The 22,361-nt window shown below is 32.1% G+C and overlaps 2 protein-coding genes across 2 annotated transcripts in view; one reads left to right on the top strand and one right to left on the bottom strand.

The window, feature by feature from the left end:
* Nucleotides 1–11,112, bottom strand: part of LOC126879924 (glycoprotein-N-acetylgalactosamine 3-beta-galactosyltransferase 1-like) — an 80,050-nt gene extending 68,938 nt beyond the window's left edge. The window contains exons 1-2 of the mRNA XM_050643274.1: nt 10,884–11,112; nt 3,290–3,388 (exon numbers count right to left, since the gene is read on the bottom strand). The gene's annotated coding sequence lies outside the window, so the exon portion shown is untranslated. The remainder of the gene's footprint in view (nt 1–3,289; nt 3,389–10,883) is intronic.
* A 1,713-nt stretch (nt 11,113–12,825) lies between these two features.
* Nucleotides 12,826–21,103, top strand: LOC126879926 (uncharacterized). Its single transcript, XM_050643277.1, has 4 exons — nt 12,826–13,302; nt 13,364–13,464; nt 14,741–15,014; nt 20,808–21,103. The coding sequence occupies exons 1-4, from the start codon at nt 13,255–13,257 to the stop codon at nt 20,850–20,852; spliced, it is 468 nt and encodes a 155-aa protein (XP_050499234.1). The 5' UTR covers nt 12,826–13,254; the 3' UTR covers nt 20,853–21,103.
* Nucleotides 21,104–22,361: the final 1,258 nt, after the last annotated feature.

The following is a 22,361-nucleotide window of genomic DNA, read 5'->3' on the forward strand; positions in this document are numbered from 1 at the left end:
ATTGTTATATTTAATTTTAAGAAGTGATTAGAATAAGCGTACGAAACTCGGAACAATGTGCTTAGATAAACAAAGTGAATGACGCGTACCATTATCGTTCTTCTCGGAAGGTCGATCAGTAGCCTATGCTAAATAAAACTCAGTGAAATAGATGATAGTTCATTATCGTTTTTCGCGGAAGGTTTCGATCATTAGCCTATGCTAAATAAGACTCATTTGAAAGAGAGAATAGGTCATTAAAATTTGTAAATAGTTAGAAAGTATTTTAGAATGGGAATTAAATATTTTCTTTTGAAATCCATTAAGCATATTTAGAAAGATTAAAAATTGGTTTTGAGGAATATTACGAATGAGAGTTGGTGGTGGAAGATTGATTTGTGAATCTGGAAGGGATATTTAGAAAGTAGGGGAATGGATGACAAAGTGAGATCAGAATGTTTTGAACTGTCGAGAAGTGAAGTCGAGTAAGAGACGGTAGTGTACGGAGAGTGAGAAAGCCGGTAGTTCCGTGAGTGTGGAGTATCTATCGTGGAACGAGAAGTAGGCCAGGTCGAGAGTAAAAGAACCTCCTTGAGCCAAGAGTGTCCCGGTAGCTGATAGCAGTTTCGAAAAAGGTAGAACACAGCATCACGACAAAAGCAGGAACGAGAGCTATTCGAGCTAGTTTTTCAAAGGAGAACATTACTGGAAGCCAGGACGAGGTTTGATCGCAGCCAAGGATAGCAGGAAACGGGTCTTGTGTGAGGACATTTTCAGTTCACCAGGAAAAGGTCAGTCTCATTTGTTTGGACATGAATGTATGGGTTTTTCGTATTAAATTCCACAAAAAAAATTGAATAACATAATCAATAATATCAGAAAAGCTTCATCAAAGTTAAATAGAAGTGTTCCTAATAACTCCTAATAGTTAAATGTTAATAAAAACTTTCAATTGAAAACCAAAAGGAAATAAGATTCCCATTTGTAAATGTTATGTTTAAGAATAATAAGAAATAGCAAATATTAAGCATTGATTGCCTTTTAAATAAAATAAAAAATATTTTGATTATAATTGTAACCCATATGTGTATTTTTTTTACTCTTTTCTTTTCTATCCCGATTAGGAACCATTAAGAAATATTTGAAGCCACGAAAGTAAGTAATTAATTTATAATTCGCCCTGAGATTGAAAACATATTGATATGTGATCTGGTTAATTAATTAGATTAGTATTAATACATTGATTAAATTAAGTGACATATAAGAATATTATCTCATATCAATAATCAAGATCACATCAATATATATATATATATATATATATATATAATATATATATATATATATATATATATATATATATATATATATATATAATCATAAGCTTCGATTCCAGCAATAAAATTGCTGGTTAAATAACTTTTCCCAAAAATGGCCTATTTTCCGATAATCATCACAGACTATGTAAAGTTTGCTATTGAATAAATTTAAAAACAACCTGCTAGTTTTCACAACAATAAACTTGTCAGGATGACACGTTCCACAGTTAAAGTCATGTTCTACAATTAAAGCTTCCCCTGTTCCAGTGTTTAAAGTTTGTCCGACTAGACACCGTTAAGCTATTAACAAATTTTCAGCTTGCAAACAAATTTTCAAATCAACTTTTTTTGTTACGCGGGATCAAGGCCTAGAACGAAGATACTTCGAATGACCTAAGAATTTGCTTGTCTGTTGTAGTAAAAATGTTTACACTAATTTCTGCATATTAATGGTCAATATTGGCCATTAACAGATTATATGCTGCATCGGCAACAAAAACACTGTAACAGAAGATTGTAAAATATACGGTTGATCCTATTTAAAAATACGCATATTATCCGTATATCTCAGAAACTGTAGATTTGACAACGTCGAAAATTTGATTCGCTGGTTCATATCAATGACGTAAATAAATAAAAATATTTATTTACGTCATTGGCCGACGTTTATACGTTAAATGATAACATGTATCAATCATTGGTTTATATTTACGTCATTAGTCCGTCTACTATAGTACTTTCTACCTATGACCGATATATTATGTACTTCCTACCTTGATTCTATTATTAACTCGCATTAACCTCTCTTTGTTATTTGATTGTTTGAAACGTTTTAAACGTTTGGCATTCCTTTCCTCAGGTAGCTGTAGCTTCCTCCGTGGTTGTGTTAGTTGTTATTCTCGAATCCTGCGAGGGTCTTCTAACATTACAGCCACAAATTGGTTGCATTGCTCCTGTAGTGATCCCTTCCCAAGTTAACTACACCTACTCTAACTTGGCTATACCATACTGATGACGACTAAGAAGTCAGAAACACGTGTCTATGTTTGCATTCCATCTTATGCATATTTTGTTTTTCTTTTCATCCTTGTTGCGAGACATGCCAATATGTAATTACTACCTTGATTCTACTATTAAGTCGCATTAAGCCGGAGATACACATGCCTGTTACTAGCACACTGGCATACCAGTACCTAGCAAAGTACCAGTTACTGTCCCCAAACTGGCGAGTGTGTTCGTTTTGGCATGCTAGTTCATGACATGCTAGCTAGTCGCAAAGAATTTGATTTTTCTTCTTAGTAGCGTGCTGTGAGATGCAAGGCGCATGCGTGTGAGTATTACTGGCATGTGTGAACGCGCGATACCGCTACGGGCACGCTAGTAGCACAGTATAAAGAGGGACAGTAGAACCACTCTCCGAAAAATTGGAAGTAAAGTCTGTAGTCGCGCATGTCGACCGCGCAATGTTGGCAGTCGCTTTTGCCCCACTCTCGCATTGCAAGTCGCATAGAAACGTACGGATTTTAACAGGGAAAACCCGCATCCAACAACTGGTAAATTAGCAATTGCGTACTGCCGGTATTACTTCTTGAGATCAAAGCGCCGACAGAGGAGTGATTTTACTGCGGAACCTCTATAATATACTGCGCTAGTAGCTACCAAATAATTGTCAGATTTGTTAGAGAGGGCTCTTGTTTCGGTTCACAACAAAATGATTATTTATTATTTTTATAGTTCTACTCCTAATTGAGTATTGGGAACTAATCTTTGTTGGAATTTTACCGTCCTGGACAGGCGGGAAGTGAGATGCAACTTGATAGATCACCCTCGGCCTTCTTAGCTCCGGCAATTCGTTGGCTTGCAAATTGTACAAGCCACGAATGGTGTAACCAGAAGATTAGTTCTAATAAAGTTTTGCTTTTAATATTGTTACTATTAAAAGTGGAACTTTCGTTCATCAATAAAAGAATTAATATTAAAATTAAACTCACCAGGCTTCTGGGTTGCACCGTGTCGATGGTTTCTAGGCAGAGCTTTCGCCGGCCTCTCTGACGTCATCTTAAGGGATTCTGGGGTCAAGCAAAGTATTTCTAAAATGAAATTAATATCTTGCACTTGTAGTGAAGTCACTGAAGGTTTTCACCTCCGATTCCGTTGAACCTCCATCGAATTTCATGAAAATTGGTGAGTAATTAGAGGATACCTCAAGGAACAAAGGTGACATGATGCCAACTTGCGCTTTTACCCTGGGGCGGATGCCACCCCTTCTCGTAGGTGAAAATTATTTTATTAAAAATAATACCATAAGTCGATAGAGAGACAAATTATAAGCAAAATTTGTTATATAAAGTTATTAAAATAAATCAACACTTCGTGAGTTATTAAAGACCAAAGATTTTATTTTTTCGTAAAAAAATGCATGTTTTAAATCGGTTTTTCACATATAAATCAAAAACTGTAAGCTTTTACAAAAAAGTTATTATTACTGAAATTGAAGATAATAAAAAATTGAATACACTCCTCACATAAAGAACCATGATAAAGAACTAAACTAATGTTAGTTCAAAGTGAGTTATTGGCAATTGAATGTGTATTTTTTTCGACGAGTACTCAAATCTAAGTATTCAAGCTTAAATAACGGAAAAAGGATGCAATGTATAAAATATTCCTGCTAAACATTTGCCAAAGCACTTCGGAATACCTATCAAATGAGCTTCAGAACAAGGTAATAGCGTCAAAATTTAGCAAGTGATAATGAAAATAAAAGAACCGTTTCGAATTTTTTAGGAGAAAGTGAAAAATAAAACATACGCCATTTCCACAAAAATTAAAATTTATAGTAATCCTTACAAAAACTTCTTTATATTAGCATAAGTAATGTTTTCGATAATTTTGACCGGTTTAGAATGCATATTTTTGAAAAAAGGTAGAATTTAAAAAATCATAATTTTTAAAATTATTGTAATTCTCATATTCTTTTGATAATAACTCCAAAAATACTCAATATACCTAAAAAATTATATATAACCCAATTTTAGTTTTTTCTCTGTCAAATATTTTACCTGTTTTACTATTTCTATAGGGTAAAAAATAACCGAGATAGAAACGTTTAAATCTTAAGTTTTGCTGTGGAAACCATGCAACCGGGGTCATTTAACCTTTTATTTTTAAAAAAGTAAGGGGTTTAAAAGATTAGGTTTAACGTGCTTAAATAGCACTTAGAATTAACTTTCAAACAGTTTTAAGATGAACCTGATATCGTAAACACGAACGGAGTTATTAAAAAAAAACAATAACATTTTTTGGAAAAATTTTTAAAAGATAAATTTTGAAAAAATTTTGGAGCACAAATTTTAACGCTATCAACATGTTCGGGGGCTCATTTAATAGATATTTTTATGTACTTTGACAAATGTTTAATAAGTTTATGTTATAAAATGCATCCTGTTATTTTCTCCATTGCTACCCGGTGCTCAAAGTATTAATAACTCAAAAAGTTTGGATTTATTTTAATTATATACCAAATTTTGCTTGAAATTTGTCCCTCTATCAAATTATGGGGTTATTTTTAATAAAATAATTTTCACCCCCGAGAAGGGGTGGCATCCATATACAGGGTAAAAGCGCAAGTTGGCACCAAGTCACCTTTCTTCCTTAAGATATCCTCTAACCACTCACCAATTTTCATGCAAATCGATGGAGGTTCATTTTGGGGAGCGTGTAGTCAGGAGCTTTTCAGTAGTGTGTTTTTGCTTCAAAAAAAGGCAGTACGCCTGTTGTGCCAGGTAAATTCTAGAGAAACGTGTAAACCTTTATTTATTAAACACAGTATCCTTACACTTGTATCTCTTTTCATTTTGGAAACGGCAAGCATTATTTTTAAGAATAAACATCTATATGAAAATAATAATCGATCTGGACGATTTGCTAGCAATTTAGCTTTGATTACACCTAGAAGCACACTAGTCAAAGACTCATTTATTTTTAACGGCATCAAAATTTTTAATAAACTACCTAGTGAAATAAAAAATTTGGAAACTATTAGAAAGTTTAGAAATTCATTAGATAGACTGCTCGCTAAGAGGGCCTATTATGATCTGACAGAATTTTTTGAGGACCATTGGAGCTGATGTATTTGTGATCTTGTGTATATTTTTTTTTGTCAATTTGTTTGTCATTATTGTTTGTGATTTAGTTTTACAGCTTGTAGTTTGTTTGTTTTTTATTTTTGACAATACTACATATTTTGTAGTTGTTATATAATGTAAATGTGTTATGTGTTATATTTTATATTTAGTCATATTTTAATTTAATTTATTTATTTAAAACTCTTAAACAGTGTTTGTCAACAAGATTTTTTCTTAGACAATAAAAATATATTCTCTCTCTCTCTCAACGAAATCGGAGGTAATAGCTCATATCCACCTTCAGTGACTCCACTATTGATTCTTTGATGCCACTAGCTGTGTAATTTAATTTATTCGATTTTAAATTGTGGCCTGGTTTGTGTTTTGTTTTCTTTCTTTTTTGTTTAAGTTTGTTTTAATTTTGCGAAATATTGAAACGAATTATTGTAAAACAATAGAATGTAAACAAAATATTTTTTTTTATTTAGCTAATGCCTCGACAACTAATGGCCATTGGCATGGTAGGTACGGTAATTTTGAACAGTTAGGTACCTAGTGTCATGTGTAGTGTGTGTGTTGAGTAAGTGTCTTGTTACTTTGCAAAGTCGACGTCATTGTCTTTGCAAAGAGACGCTAATTGTATCCGAACGTCTGCGGTCCCTCCGGTGAGTACCGATCCCACAAGGACAGAAACTATATTCATTTATTAATTTATAATAAATGAAAAATTTCTGACCCTGGTGAGATTCGAACCCACAACCTTTCGGATTTTTTCGATCCAAAGGCAGGCGCTCTTACCACTGAGCCACGGAGGGGGTCTAAACAAAATATTAAAATCTGAAAAATATACTGATTTGACTCCCAATCTACTGAATTTTTGACAGAATTTTACTGTTATTTTTTCTCGTTTGAAAAACTGATATTATTAATGGTGGAAAAGATGGGATAAGCACCTCAACGTAAATACGTAATAGTAGAACCCCGATTATCCGTGTTACGATTTTCTATTATTCAAATTGTATTTTTGAGGTTTTATCAAAATAGCGTCATTGTAAATCACGAAGGAAACTCTATATACTCATAACGCAATATTTATTTTTTCCGCAATCTTTTTATAGTAAGTACATACAGGGTAGCGAAAAAGTATGGAAACACTGTATTTTCTCGGAAACCGCTACAACGATTTTTATCGAGTTTGGTAGGTAAGGATATTCTAATGCGAGCGATATTATAGTGGTAATTACATTGTTGTCAAATTTTCCGTCTTTCTGTAAATTTAATGAACTTTCTTATTTCAAATGGAACATCTGTATATTTTTTTGCGTTTTGAAGTACTTAATAGATAGTGATGTGATTACTTTTAATAGGGCAGTCAATGAGGGTATTTGGCTCCGAATTCCATCCTACTACATCGATTTACTTGATATTTTCACAGTAAGTAGGGAATAGCTCAAGAAACAAAGTCTACCCTATATAGTATGGCGCTTTTATCTTGGGGGTGGTTCCCACCCCTTCAAAAACTGTTCTACAATCATTTTTTGAAAACTCAATACTTATTATTGGTGGTTGAAATAGTTATTTCGAGTTATTCGTGGTTGAAAATTGGCCATTCTCATTGAAAAATAACACCTTTTCGGACGGATTTTTCCGAATACCTTAGAAACTACGTATCTCACAAAAAATCTATAAAATATTTCTGTAAGTTATAAAAAAACAAACAAGATTCGTTCCTTCATAAATCTTCCAGTTAAAATACAAAGAGGGATAGGGTAGGCAAGAAGAGTTTGTTTTTTTAATGCATGCTCAAATCGGTGCATTCAACTTGAAACAACAGAGAAACGGTCAATTTTAGGTTTATAATGATACTAATAACTTTTGTAGTGCTTGAAAAGGCCTTTAAAATGAGCAATACTAAATGTCGATTACATTCAAACTAAGCGAGATATTCTGCAAAAAAGTTGATGATTAATGTATTTTAAGAAGAAATGAGAAGTATGTTTAACCCCTTATCCATCAGAATTTAAATACATCGTTTTCCTTTTACAATAATTTTTACTATAACGTTATTTCTATGTTCAAACAGTTGGACTGGATTTAAATGAATAATTTTTGAAAAAAAAATAAGATGAAATTATAGAGCGCATTTTTAAATTTTCTTAAAAATCTTCCTTTTTCTCCGTGTAATTCGAAAACGATAAGAGATACGAAAAAAAGATACCACACAAAAATGTAGGGTTTTTTCAGATAAAAATCTCCTTTTTATTTTTCATTATCTGTATCTCTTATCATTTTCAAGTTACAAGGAGAAAAAGGAAGATTTTTAAGAAAATTTAAAAATGCGCTCTATAATTTGATCTTTTTTTTTTCAAAAACTATTCATTTTAAACCCGTCCACCTTTTTGAACATAGAAATAACACTATAATAAAAGGTATTGTAGAAGCTTCTTCTCTATTCCTAGGAAAACGATGCATTTACATTTTGGTGATTGGGGGTTAAAATTACTTCTCATTTTTTCTTAAAATACATTAGTTATCAATTTTGTTTGCAGCATATCTCGCTTAGTTTTAATGTAATGGACCTTTAATATAGCTCATGTCAAAGGTTTTTTCAGGCACTACAAAAATAATTAGTATCATTGTACACCTAAAATCGACCGTTTCTCTGTTATTTCAAGTTGAATACACCATTTTGAGAATGTACCAAAAAAAAACTATTTTCACCTACCATATCTCTTGTTGTCTTATAACTAGAAGATTTATGAAGGCAAGTGTCTTTTTGTTTTTTTATAACCTACAAACATGTTTGATATAGTTTTTTTAGTTAGATGCATAGTTTTTAAGGTATTCGCAAAAAACTGTTCGAAAAGGTATTAGGGTAGGTGGGGGTAAAAGTATGCACGGGGCAAAGGTACGCACTTACATTTTTCAATAACTTCTTATATGTTGGCGACAACATCTTGTGGCATATGTTTGTACTACTCAGTAGCATTGGATGAGAAACTTTGGCGCAATCAGGGCGAACACAACAACAAAAATGAGGTAAAAATCATTTTTGTACCTTTTGATCTAATTTTTCTTAAAAATTGATTGATTCTAATTCTTAATCTTTCAAACTCAGATTATTATTGGTTAGGCATGTTGAAAGTTGATTGTTAGAAGTCTTCTTCTACATAACAGTTTGAAGTTCATATGTGCATAGTTTCATATTAAGGTTAGATATATTATTGGTTTCCGGATGGGGCAAAAGTACTCACACAAATGGGGTAAAAGTACGCACTGCGAACGTTGAAATGGGGCAAACGTTCGCAGTGCGTACCTTTGCCCCCAGTGAGGTAGACTTGGCAAATGCATGTTTCAAGTCAATCTTCAAAGTCAATATCAAGTTGAGCTTGATATTCCATCAGCTAATTTTGTCTCAATTGCAAAATGTCTCAAATCCGCAAAAGTATGCACGTGCGTACTTTTGCCCCATTGGGTGGGGCAAAGGTACGCATTTACAATTTTTTTTCAAAAAGTTATCAACACTATAAAAATAATATTGAAGAATTTCCATTTGCCTAATATGATTACAAAATGTATCAATTTCAATTTCATCTATACTCTGTGCCAATTCAAGTATTAGGAGATTCACTAGAGATGAAAATTTAGAAAATGCGTACCTTTGCCCCCACCTACCCTATATGTTTCAATAAATGGCCAATTTTCAAACACGAATAACTAAAAAGTATCAAGTTTTCAAAAAAAAATTATGGAACAGTTTTTGCTTAGAATTAGGTTATCTAGCGAATTCCGTGGTAATTTTAACCAAAAAATTTTCCACCCCTTTAAAGGGGTGGGAACCACCCCCAGGATAAAAGCACACATCGGCATAGGTAGACTTTGAATTAGGAAATAAGTAGAGGCTAGGCCCAAAATTTGATTAAAATCCATGCAGTAGGATAGAATTCGGAGGTAATATCCTATTCTTGCTCCCATTGACTGGCGTATAATGTTTATATTCCCTATACCTAAATGCCATAATTTCGGGGTTAGTGCTACATTTATTACAAAAAAATTTCAACAAATTATAAAAATCTGCATTAACAATTAAAAAACAATGTTTTAGAATGAAATAAGACCAAACTACTTATCAAGACCTGGTAGTAGAATAAGGTTTGAGTTTGAATTTAGGTACCTACTTCGTAATTTCAAAGATATTTTTTACTGATGTTTTCGAACCTAGAAAATCGTCATTTTTCGATTTTTTTCAGTTTTAAATTGTTTATAACTCGGAAACGATTAACTTAAGCTAAGAGGAAAATAATTACAAAAGACCTTTTTGTTCCCAATGATCCAAAGAACCTAAAATAATGACTACCCGGGCCGAAAAAATTGATTTTTATAATTTGTTTAAATTTTTTATTATTAATTGTAGCAATAACTCCAAAATTACGGCATTTAGGTATAAGGAATATAACATGAAAAATAATCACTATTTCTTAAGGACTTTAAAACGTAAAAAATATACAGGGAGCTCCATTTGAAATAAGAAAGTTCATTAGATTTCCAGAAAAACGGAAGATTTGAAAACAATGTAATTACCACTACAATATCAGCCACAATAGAAGACCCTGTATGTATATATATCTAGATAGTAGGTAAATATTGTTTTATCTAAGAAATAAATAAAATAGGAAGTGGTTAAATACTTGGTGGTTAACCGAATATATGAATTTTAAGAATAAGAGGCAGATATTGAGCACTGAATTTTATTTAATCTTGCCCAAATATACTTTCGCTCCTAGAGCATCTTCAGGGGCATTTCGTCAAGAAAAGGAAGGTATCCTTGAATGTCATTTATTAAGTGATTGGTGGCAACTTAAATTAACATATATCTAACAAATACACTATATGAAGCACGAACAGATAAATTTGAATGCCAGTATACTTCTACATTTTTTGATAGTGATGAATGATGTGAACACTTCAGTTAAATAAGGATTGCTTCATTGTACCTCCATCTTCAAAAAATGTAGAAGTATACCAACACTCCAATTTATCTGTTTGTCCTTCGTGTAGTGTATTTGTTAATATGTTAATTTAAGTTGCCACCAATTATTTAATAAATGACATTCGAGGATACCTTCCTTTTCTTGACGATATGCCCCTGAAGATGCTCTAGGAGCGAAAGTATACTTGGACAAGATTAAATAAAATTCAGTGCTCGATATCTGTCTTTTCTTCCTAAAAACTAAGAAATAAATGTTCGGATTAGCCTTGCTGTTCAATTATCCCGGTCCTGAGGAGCACGAATAATCGGGGTTCTAATGTATTTGCCAACGGCGTAACCAGGATGATCCTAAGGGGTTACAACTACTGGAAGATCTCTGGGGGGTATGGTGTTAGGCTCAAAGTACATCCCAATGTTGGGGGGGGGGGGGTTATAACTCGCCTGGTTACGCCTATGGTATTTGCTTACCTTTTTCAGTTTTCTTTAAACAGGCTAAGTTTATTATCCATTATCCTCTTGTTATATTTCAGGATTTTTGGGAAATTCTTTAAAGCCTAAATAATTAGAGGTGTTCCCATTACTTTCTGTATTGAGCTCCTCTTTAATCTCACATTTAAGGCCATCCAGATGAGCATTATCCATGTCAATATTTATGTACATGTCTCCTCACTAAATTCTTGTTTTACTTCCATTTGATTTTATGTAGGTATCTCAATAGTGGTAGATCTATAATAAATCAAAATCTGTGCATAAAGAGACAAAATAAGCTGAAATTTGAAATATTTATTATGTATGATTTTCTTCTCACTTTAATATGTATACCCTATTCCACCAACATACGCCTCTTTTGGATTACTTCGACAACGAATATTTTACTGTGCAAAATAAGAAGAACGAAAGTAAATTGCAAATTACATTGTTGTTTATTGGAATAATTATTAGCGCCATTTACTTTCGTACTTCTTATGTTGCACAGTAAAATATTCGTTGTCGAAGTAATCCAAAACAGGCGTATGTTCGTGGAATGGCCCATACTAAAAATGTCGAATTCTGTATTTCAATTGATTTCAATGCATATTTGTCTGTTTTGAAATCAATTTTCAACTATTTAGGTATTAATTTTATTTTCCATTTGCATCATGGGTAATACCTATTTAGATGTCCATTTTCATCTTGATTGTGCTTTGTTTACATTTACTTACATCTTCACCACAGCATAATAAAACTAAAAATACATACTTTATTTCCGAGCATATAGTTCAATTTATAGCGTAGCTACTTTCATACATTTTACTAATTTTACATCATAGAAAAAAGTGTTGTGTGATTTGGTAGAATGCGATCTTATCCTTCAAAAAATATGTCACGTATTTCAGCACCTGGAAAATTGGAAGGATACTACAAATCTGGCCTCCACATAAGTGGTCTGTAGCTTCGACATGATAGGTGTGAAATTTTAAACGTTCTTGCTGTTGATTGGATAGGAAGGGTAGCGTTATCTAGCCTCCACGCTAGGTACACCATAGCCTCCATACGGTACTTCCAATATTTAATGTTATTTTATTCAAGTGGACAATAAAGGTAAAACACAAACAACTTTTGTTTCTTAATTATTTATTTATACAATAATGTGACATTTTACATAGAAATATGAGTATTTAATTTCGATTAAATATATGTTTACTTGTTGAATTTATCGGCTGCACACAACAGCTGATCGGCCATTAGACCCAACAACAAAACGCGAAATAAAATGTGTATTTTAAAACTGTTGGATAAACAGTACCTACAATCAGAAAAACTTACCTTTAAAAAGGTACTCGATTATGAAATAACAAAAATATCAAAAAACACGACTGAATATCAGCTTTTTATGGTGACACAAACTAAACACAAACACCAAACACATCAACTCTTCTATGATCAACATCACATAACCGACCATATAAAATAAGTGAACGACAACGAACGAACGAACACGAACACAGATTACAGATAGCGCAGGATTTGTCAAAAGTCATGTTCCACCAATCACAATGCCGACATCAGCGCCTCTGACTAAACGGAAGGAAAATAAATACGATTACATGTTTTTTATTAGAGTTAGCGGGGCATGTTTTACATTACAAAATATTTTAAAATCTTTAAAATAACCCGCCGCCCGGCACGTCTAACCTACAATTCTTCTTTTTTAAGTCACAGAGTACAATACTACAATGTAGAACTTTCTTATCACATGTTCACAGACCATATATATGTATGGTTTGAGTATGTATGGTTTGTGCACATGTTGGCAAGTAGGCCGCGACTTAATGATAAAAGGTTTTACAAAAACATTTCGTGAACTCTGTGTGCGGAACACTGATTGCAAAGTCAAAAAAGAAGAAGAGTAGAATGTTTGTGTCAAGTCAAATGTTGGCAAGTAAGCCGCGTGGCGTGCCGCGTTCGGCGTCCCTTATTATTGATCTCACATGTTTAGTACAACTTTCTTTTAATTGTTATTTTATCTTTCTTTGATTTTTACTACGGTTTTTCCATGGTTTTTCTTTTCTTTTCCATGGTTTTTAGTTGAGATTTTTTAATTTGATTGTCACAAAAATGTCAAAAGTTTTTGTTCAGTCGTCAAACTTCATTACATTTGTGTTTGTGTTTGACTTGGTTTGACAGTTTGACGTTTGACTTTGGAACGTCAACGTTAACCGTTCGTTATCCAAAAAGATTAGTTTCCCGCTATTTTGATTACTGTTTGTTTTTTTTATTAATAAGTTGCAAACAATTTCAACGATATTTTTTGAAAGAAAAATAAGAAGTCTTGCTTTTTACGAAAAAATAGTTTAAAATGAAGCCGCAGAAGAAAGTAATAGTTACAATAGCTTCCCAAAATCAGGTAATGCATTTTAATTTACAGGTTATGATCGAATTTTAAACTTATAAGTGTTTATTTTTAGGAAAATATTAGAGAGAGTAGACGGACATTTAAAGACCTGCAAAGAGATGCTTGTGATAAAGAAAATCTTATAGGAAGGCCAAGTCAGAAAGATTCTACAAGGTATGCATTTTTTGTTACTGAGATTCCAAATACCAAATGCTTTTGATGGTCCTACTATTCCCATAAGTATGGGCGTTGCTATGGATGATTTTGTATTTTAAACTGACGAGCCAGACTTAAAAACTCTATTTGTTGTTTCACCTGTAAGGAAAATAAAACAGTTTTAGCCTATGAATTGGACTCAACATTTTTTATTTGCAGTAGAACCCGGATTATCCGTGCTCCACGGGACCGCACGAATAATTGAAATGCACGGATAATCCGAACATTTATTTCTCACTGTAATACGTACATACTACATACACACATACATGGGCGTACATATCGATGGCAATAGTGCCTTTAGCACTATTTCTATCGAGTGCTCCCATATGGCGTCTGGTAGAATTTTTGTAGAGTGATTTACAGTGACGCTATTTTGATAAAACCTCAAAAGTGAGATTTGAAACCTCAAAAGTGATGGAAAATCATAGCAAGGATAATCTGCACAGGGATAATTGGGGTTCTACTGTACTTAAATAAAATAATTTTTTTATTTTAACCTGAGTTTTAAGTAAAAAATAAGATCTTCCTCTAATCCTTACAGCCTGATAATCTTTTCTAGTTACTACCAACATTTGTACAAATGTACAAAATAATAAGTGGCAGTGCTTTATACACTGCAGTATAATTTGCATATCTCAACCGGTTTCAAAGCAATTAATAAATCATCAGTTTGTAAGAAAAATTTTAACAGCCCCTATCTCGGAAACGAAGCATTTGCGTTTTTAAAACAAACTGTCACTATTTTTTATGCAGAATTAACCCTTAAAGTTTGCCATACTTATTTAAAAACACCCACTATTGATGAAAAACATGGCTAATTGTTAAAGTACCTACCTAACTTTTTTATGGTCCAACATAACCAAATGAATCAAAAAACAGAATGTTGATAAAACATGACGCTATAATTGGTCTAAAATCAGTATTTTATAAACTCTAGAATATTTCACAGGGTGATGCAAACTTTGAGAAGAAAACACAGTTTGATTCATACACCCGGTATACAATGAAAATGTACCGTTTTAGCAACAATATTATTACAGCGATATTGTTAAAGAATAGGGCTATAACATGTTAAAAAGTCACTTAAATCAGCCAACAGGTTTAGGAAATTTGAGACATCAAAAATGATCAAATTTTTAAGTGGGCCAATTTCTATGCACTTTAGTTTATATTTATATTTGTTATATTGGATCTGATTGATATCTAAAATGCTCATGTACTTTTTTCCTAGTGATTCCGGAAAGTTGGAGCCAGTAAAAAAGAAGCGCCAGATGTCAGATAAAAGTGTGCAAGTAGGAGAAGCACCTATAACTGCTGAGGACTTAACATCTGAAGAAGCTTCCGCTGATTATTGGAAAAAACTAGCTGAAACGAGAGAAAAATCTTTAGATGACAGTTTACACGAAATTGAGAAATTAAAGGATAATATATCTACGTTAAAAGAAGAGAATAGGATTTGTAAAGAAATGTTGGAAGAATCAAAGCACTTGGTGGAAGTATTACAGGTAAGAATTATTCATAGTAAATAAGGTCACCTGGACTGTGTTTAGAGATATTTATTACAAGGCATATTTGTGGAGTCACTGAAGGTTTTCACCTCCGATTTCGTTGAACCTTCATCTATTTTCATGAAAATTGGTGAGTAGTTAGAGGATACCTCGAGCAACAAAGGTGATATGATGCAAACTTGCGGTTTTACCTTAGGGGTGGATGCCACACCTTCTCGGGGGTGAAAATTATTTTATCAAAAATAATACCATAAATCGATATAAGGACAAATTCTAAGCAAAATTTGTTATATAAAGTTATTAATATAAATCAATGCTTTTTGAGTTATTGAGAATCAAAGATTTTATTTTTTCGTAAAAAAATGCATGCTTTTAAGCTGTTTTTCACTTATAACTCAAAAACTATAAGCTTTTGCAAAAAAGTTATTATTAACAAAATTGAAGATAATAAAAAATTTAGTACACTCCTCACCTAAGGAACTAAACTAATGTTAAGTCAAAGTGAGTTATGGGTAATTGAATGTAAATTTTTTTCAAAGCTAAGTATTCAAGCTTAAATAACAGGAAAACGATGCATTTTATAAATATATCTGTTAAGCACTTGTCAAAGCACTTCGGATTACCTATCAATTGAGCTTCAAAAGACGTTAATAGCATTAAAATTAAGCAAGTTATGATGAAAATAAGACAACCCTTTCGAATTTTTTAGGAAAAAGTGAAAAATAAAACATACCCCGTTTCCATAAAAATTTAAAATTTATAGGAATCCTTACAATAATTTATTTATGTTAGCATAAGTAATGATTTCAACAATTTTGATCGGTTTAGAATGCAAATATTTTTGAAAAAAGGTATGATTTAGAAAAATCAGAATTTTTAAAATGATCGTAATTTTCATTTTCTTTTGATAATATCTCCAAAAATACTCGATATACGTAAAAAATGATAAATAACCAAATTTTATTTTTTTCAATATCAAATATTTTCTTTTTTTTTATTATTTCTGTAGGGTAAAAAATAACCGAGATAGAAACGTTTAAAGCTTAAATTTTGCTGCGAGAAACATTTAACTGGGGCCATTTAACCTTTTAGTTTTAAAAAAGTAAGGGGTTTAAAAGATTAAATTCAACGTCTTTAATTGCCCTTGAATTAACTTTCAAATGGTTTTTAGCTGAACCTTATAACCTAACAATTAACGGACTTATTAAAAAAAACAACAACATTTTTTGGAAAAAACTTTAAAAGATAAATTTTGAAAAAAAATTTTAGCATAAATTTTAATGCTATCAACTTGTTCGAAGGCTCATTTGATAGATATTTCTAAGTACTTTGACAAATGTTTAATAAGTTTATGTTATAAAATGCATCGTTTTCCCATTATTTAAGCTCGAATACTTAGATTTGGGTACTCGCCGAAAAAAATATACATTCAATTACCTATAACTCACTTTCGCTTAAAACTAAAAGGTATTTTTAGTAAGTTGTTGATTTATTTTTTTATTAGCTTTAATTTTGGTAATAATAACTTTTTTGTAAAAACTTATAGTTTTTGAGTTATTTATGAAAAATCGGTTCAAAACATGTATATGTCTCACGAAAACTTAAAATCTTTGATCTTTAATAACTCAAAAAGTTTTATGATTTATTTTAATATCTTTATAAAACAAATTTTACTTAGAATTTGGACGGCGTTATGCATAACTCGACCAAGCGCTAAAACATAGTTTTGAGATAAATGGCTTCAAAGTTTTTCGTTTCTTGGTTGCTTAATGGTCACTTAATGGTAAGTGGATTAATGTCGCTTAGTTTAATTTTGTTTTTCTTAGTAACCGTTAACGTGACAATAACAGGGATTTTTTCCAAGATAGTTTTAGCTATGTGTCACCAGAATCCGCTGTTATCTCGATATTAAAGAAATGGCGCTTGGTCGAGTTATGCATAACGCCATCCATTTGTCCCTCTATCGAATTATGTAATTATTTTTAATAAAATAATTTTCACCCTCGAGAAGGGGTGGCACCCACCCCCAGGGTAAAAGCGCAAGTTGGGACCATATCACCTTTGTTCCTCCAGATATCCTCTAACTACTCACCAATTTTCATGCAAATCGAGGGAGGTTCAACGAAATCGGAGATAATAGCTCATATCCACCTTCAGTGACTGCACTATATATGTCCCATATACTGTGTACTCTATTTGCCACCATGCGCTATGTGAAGATCAATGCAGCCAACAGTTAATCTAATACGAGGTCTATTTCTCTCGTAATGCAGCCAAGGTGTTAAAAATTGTCCTCATAAAAGTTTTTAGCTGAGGTATTTGCTCTTATTTTTATTTGTAATTTCACCCTGCCTTGTACCCTGCTAACAATGTTGAACAATTTGTTTATAAACAAATTGTAAATGAATTATACAAATACAATGAATTATAAAAAAAAATTAATCCAAGATATTGAAAAAAAGCCATTGGTGACAAATTTTGACAGCTCAAATTTTGGCAGCTCAAAAAAATGGATTTTGCGGTTGACATCAGAACTTGTCTCTGGATCATACGAAATAAAAAATTCAAAAAGATTTAATTAGCTTATGAGTTTCACGAGGTAACAGCATTGAGCTTTTTATTTTTAATGATTTTTGAATTTTTTGTATAACTCAGAAGTCAAAAATACGAAATTTTTGGTAAAAATTTTGTGAAAATCAACAGATTTATTATTGTTGAACAAAAAATAAGCACAAAACTAAAAATATCTCGACGTTGTTACCTCATGAAATGTCTAAAGAAAATTTATGCAAAATTTCAGATAGATCAGTCAAGTAGTTTTTCAGGTACAATGTCCACCGCATTTGAAAAAGCAGTTTTGAGAAAAATGCGTTTAAAGTTTTGACAACTGCATCTTCATCTTCTTATTTGTCTGCCAAATCGTAAAGTGATGCACATTGGAATATGTTTTCTGAATCGCGGAGTAATCTACAAAAGAGAAGGCGAACAGTTGTTTAACGTTTCTCACTATGCGCAAGCGTGCTGGCGCAAGGCCGCGGCAAAGCGAGTCGAAGGTAGAGATATTCAACACGCTGTATCTCTGGTAATTTTACTCCGATCGATCTGAAATTTTCAGAGTATTCTTGAAAGTATGCACTTTTATTTAAAATAATGAAAAAATCAAATATTTTGCAAAGGCCCACTTTGACTCCGATCAGGGACAGTAACCCGTTGCAGGGGCGGCTCGTGATAGTATAAGGTGGTGAGGCACACTACACCTGAGGGATTTTATTAATATGGTTAGCTTCTCTTTAATGGCCAGAAGGTAGATTTTGTGACGTCATAACGCTAGGACAAGAAATACCCAGACAAATAATCCCCGGACAAAAAATCCCGGACAAATAATCTACAAAAATTTTTTATTCAAAATATCCCCACAAAGAATTCCGGACAAAAAATCCTCAAGAAATATTTGCTGTCGATTAGTTCTCTAAAACTTTTCCAGTGAATGCGATCGACTCAAATGCTTTCAGCCTCAGTGCAGAGAGTTATTTTGAATTCTAATTCCATATTGAAAACTTCAAATTCTACATAACAAGAGTGTGTGTTTTTTCAAAAATCGTGGAAGATATGGGGAATGAGCTAAGGCTATTTGAATAAGTATGTTCAAAAAAATTTTACAAAAAAAAAACACAACCACATCATACAACATTTTTGAAACACTTAAAAACTACTTTTTTTTATGTAAATGTAACAAATAAATAAAGAAAAATAATTTATTATGTAGTTATATATTTTACAAAAAAAAACACACAAAATACAACATTTTTGAAACACTTAAAATAGTATATTGTACAACAAGAGAGAAGAAAGACATATTTCTCACGAGCGCAGAAGTTTGTTGGCAAATCAAGCGAGGGAGAAATATGTCGTTTTCTCACGTGTTGTACACTGTACTTTTTCTATGGATGCGTTTTTGTCAAGAGTTCAAACTTCAAAATTAAATAATTTAGGTGCTTTGATGTAAATTATATGCCAAAATTGAAATAAAATACATATTATACACATATGTAAGTATTTAATATTCTTAATATTTATATACTTTTATTTATTTAAAATTATAGTTACCAGTTATATTTGAACAATTTTGAAAGGTAATTCCTGGTAAGTTTTGATTTGACACGTTTTATTTGACAAACATATTTGTGTTTGTATTGTGGATGTTACCATGGAAACCACGATTCTACGTATGAAACCCGTGAGAAAAAATATTCCTCACTGCAATGGCAGACTTATCTCACAGTCTGAGAAATTGTTCGTTTTGAATGTATGTAAGTAGTGAGAGAAGTTGCACATTGTATAGCATCCATAGAAAAACTACTTTTGTATGTAAACGTTCGATGTGGAAGTGGAAACGTTAATAAAATAATTTTTTAAGTTAAATTGTATAATCTTATTTCTCATTTAGAATAATAAATTAGATAAATGCCACAAAGAAATAGCTTCAGAACAATATTTTAGGTGATGATGAATAATGATTTAAAATGAACACTGTTTTAAATGCATATCCATAAACTTCTAAAATATAATAATCCATTCGTATATACCGCGTGTACATAGAAATCTATGATCTGCAATAGACTTGTGCTTGAACTATTTAGTCATTTCAGTTCGGCTATTCCCATTCCGTTCCGCGGAGCCTGAGGCCGTTCGGCTATTCCTATTCCGTTATGCGGAGCCTGAGGCATGCCTCAAGGTAGGATGAATTTTGTTCCTAGAATCGGTGGAACATTTTTCAAATTTTGCCGGTTTTACTGTTGGCGTTGTCCCATACTGTTGCAGATAGTATGAGACATGCTTCAACGGTAATGATTTGAGAAAGTTGGAATGGCACGTGGAAGACGGGTATATAAGAAGATAAAGATTTTCCTCCAGACATAGTATTTTAAAAATTCCTGTGGTAAATAAGTTACGAACAAACAGAAAGCGTTTCAAAACATGCTTCGAAAACAAAATTAGAAAGCAGACAACATATTACTGCCACTGCGAAAAATGTGTTGATCAACCCGAATTTGGAATCCGTGTTGCTAATCAAATTTCCATATTTTATAAAATAAATAAAGTTATTTTTTCTAAAATTCCGTTATATAATTATTTTTCTTTATATATTAATTATTTTTCTTATTATATTAATTGTTTTTCTGGAAAAACGAATTATTGCCGCTCCTGGGTAACACCTCTCTAAAAAAGTCAGCAGCGAAAGTGTTAAAGTTGGTGATTGGTTACTGACATTGAAATTTTACTGAGTATTGAAATTATTTAATGCCAAGACGTGGCTTAAGAAGAAACTTTTAGGAAGAAATTTTGACTTCTATCCAGTGCAATAATATGCAAATTAGTGTCTTCTCAAATGACGAGACTCTAACTACTTGTCATTGAACAAATCTATAAATACCAAATATCGTCGGTGATGTGACAATACCTCCTATCTGCTGTAACATGAGTTTTGTAGGTGAGAGGAAAAACCTTTTTTAGGGCTACCTCTTGTTGTCATGATATTCTTTGACTTAATTAATAAAACAAAATGTTGATATTTTATATATCAAGTCAAGAAATATCATATGAAAACAGGAGGTAGCCCTAGAAAAGGTTTTTCATCTACAAAGCTCATGTTATAGCAAGGTCTTGTCACATCACCGACGATATACCAACATGAATTTTACTGAATATTGTTCAATGTTGATCTAAACTGTAAAATTTTTCTTTTATTGTTTTAAAATCATCATGTAGAATAATAAATACTGTTTTTAGGAAATGCTTAGCGAACAAGATGATCCAAATGTTCCTGATGAGTAACATATTTTTTAATAAATTGTATAATATATGATGTACTTTAGTTTAACTAATAACTACTTAGTTACCTATATTGTTAGTATAGTTTTAACGTAACCAGTATGACTGCATCACTTTCGAATGATCTAATATTTGAAGATTATTGTAAGTATCTAAGTATAAGCTAATTATGAGCTCTATTTTGTAGTACTATGTAATCTAAAATGTATTTTTTTACTTTAATAAACACTATAGTTAGTGAGTTTATTGAAAAACTTATTTTTATCATCATTATTGGCTCTACAACCCATGGTGGGTCTTGGCCTGTTCCCGCTTTCATTCCTTCCTATCCTCCGCCTTGCTTTTCCAATTTCGCACTCCCTAACACTTGCAAGTTGTCTTCCACCTTGTCCTTAAATCGTGCTCTGGGCCTGCCTCTTCTTCTCACTCCATCCGGTCTCTGGCTATAAATGTGTTTCGACGGCTCCACCTCATTCATTCTCTCTAAGTGGCCTAGCCACCAATAGATCTACCAATACTAGGCTCACTATAAATATGGTAAAGCTCAAAATAATAGCGTCTACGCCATAATCCGTTTTCCTGCATGCCTTTATAGATATATCTGAGGATTTTATTTTCAAAACATCCTAACCATTCTCTATCACTTTTTGTTATAGTCCACGTTTCTGACGTCTAAGTGAGGATGGGCTTGATTAGATTCAAAAATTTATTGACTACGTCTACAAAAAAAAAATTGAATTGTAGCAAGTCAATTTGATATACAGTGAGGACATTTAAGTTGGAATAAATTCATTATCTCGAGAAGGGGTCAATTAGGAGAGAAATCTTGAGACAGGTCGATTTTTATTTTTAAATTATGACTTTTTGATATATATATCATACTAGTGACGTTATCCATCTGGGTGTGATACCGTAATCAATGTTTTTTTTTAAATGAAAGTTGAGGTCGTGTTGTAGCTCATTTAAAAGGTTATTTAATTCTCTATTCAGCAATATAAGCGTAACATAATTATTTATACAGGGTGTGCAAAAAATTGTTTTTTGCATTAAATTAACTAATACAAAAAGAAGAATGGACGTAATTCATTTATCAGTCGTACTTCAACAGCGTAGGTGAGAACATCGTTAAAGTATAGAACAATTATTAATAGTGTAGTAGTAATATTAATTATTATTTAATAAATATAGTTAGAGATATAAGGATATTGTGAGTTCCTAGTGCATTTATATGGAGGTGGATACTGAGGGGAAACCCCCTCCTCAACCAGATCCTGGAGAAAATATAGATCCTGTAAATCAGATAAGTGGTTCAAATAATTTAAATTTAGTTATAGATTCTCCTTTAATAAATAAACATGCAAATGAACAAAACAACAAAAATCAGTTTGTATCGAAAGAAAAGTTTGTAGATTCTAGTTTAAATCCAACACCGAGTTTATCGGTTTCTAATGACAACGATAAAAAAGATAAAACAACATTCTTTTATCAGTCTACGGACACGGCTCCTTTTCA

This window comes from Diabrotica virgifera, chromosome 2 (genome assembly GCF_917563875.1).
Source record: "Diabrotica virgifera virgifera chromosome 2, PGI_DIABVI_V3a".
Lineage (NCBI taxonomy): Eukaryota > Metazoa > Arthropoda > Insecta > Coleoptera > Chrysomelidae > Diabrotica > Diabrotica virgifera.

Excerpts from the sequence above, each read along its gene's own strand:
- LOC126879926 (XM_050643277.1), top strand. The coding sequence starts at position 13,255 with ATGAAGCCGCAGAAGAAAGTAATAGTTACAATAGCTTCCCAAAATCAG. Across the intron at positions 13,303-13,363 it reads CAATAGCTTCCCAAAATCAG|GAAAATATTAGAGAGAGTAG; the intron begins GTAATGCATTTT and ends GTTTATTTTTAG. Across the intron at positions 13,465-14,740 it reads AGTCAGAAAGATTCTACAAG|TGATTCCGGAAAGTTGGAGC; the intron begins GTATGCATTTTT and ends CTTTTTTCCTAG.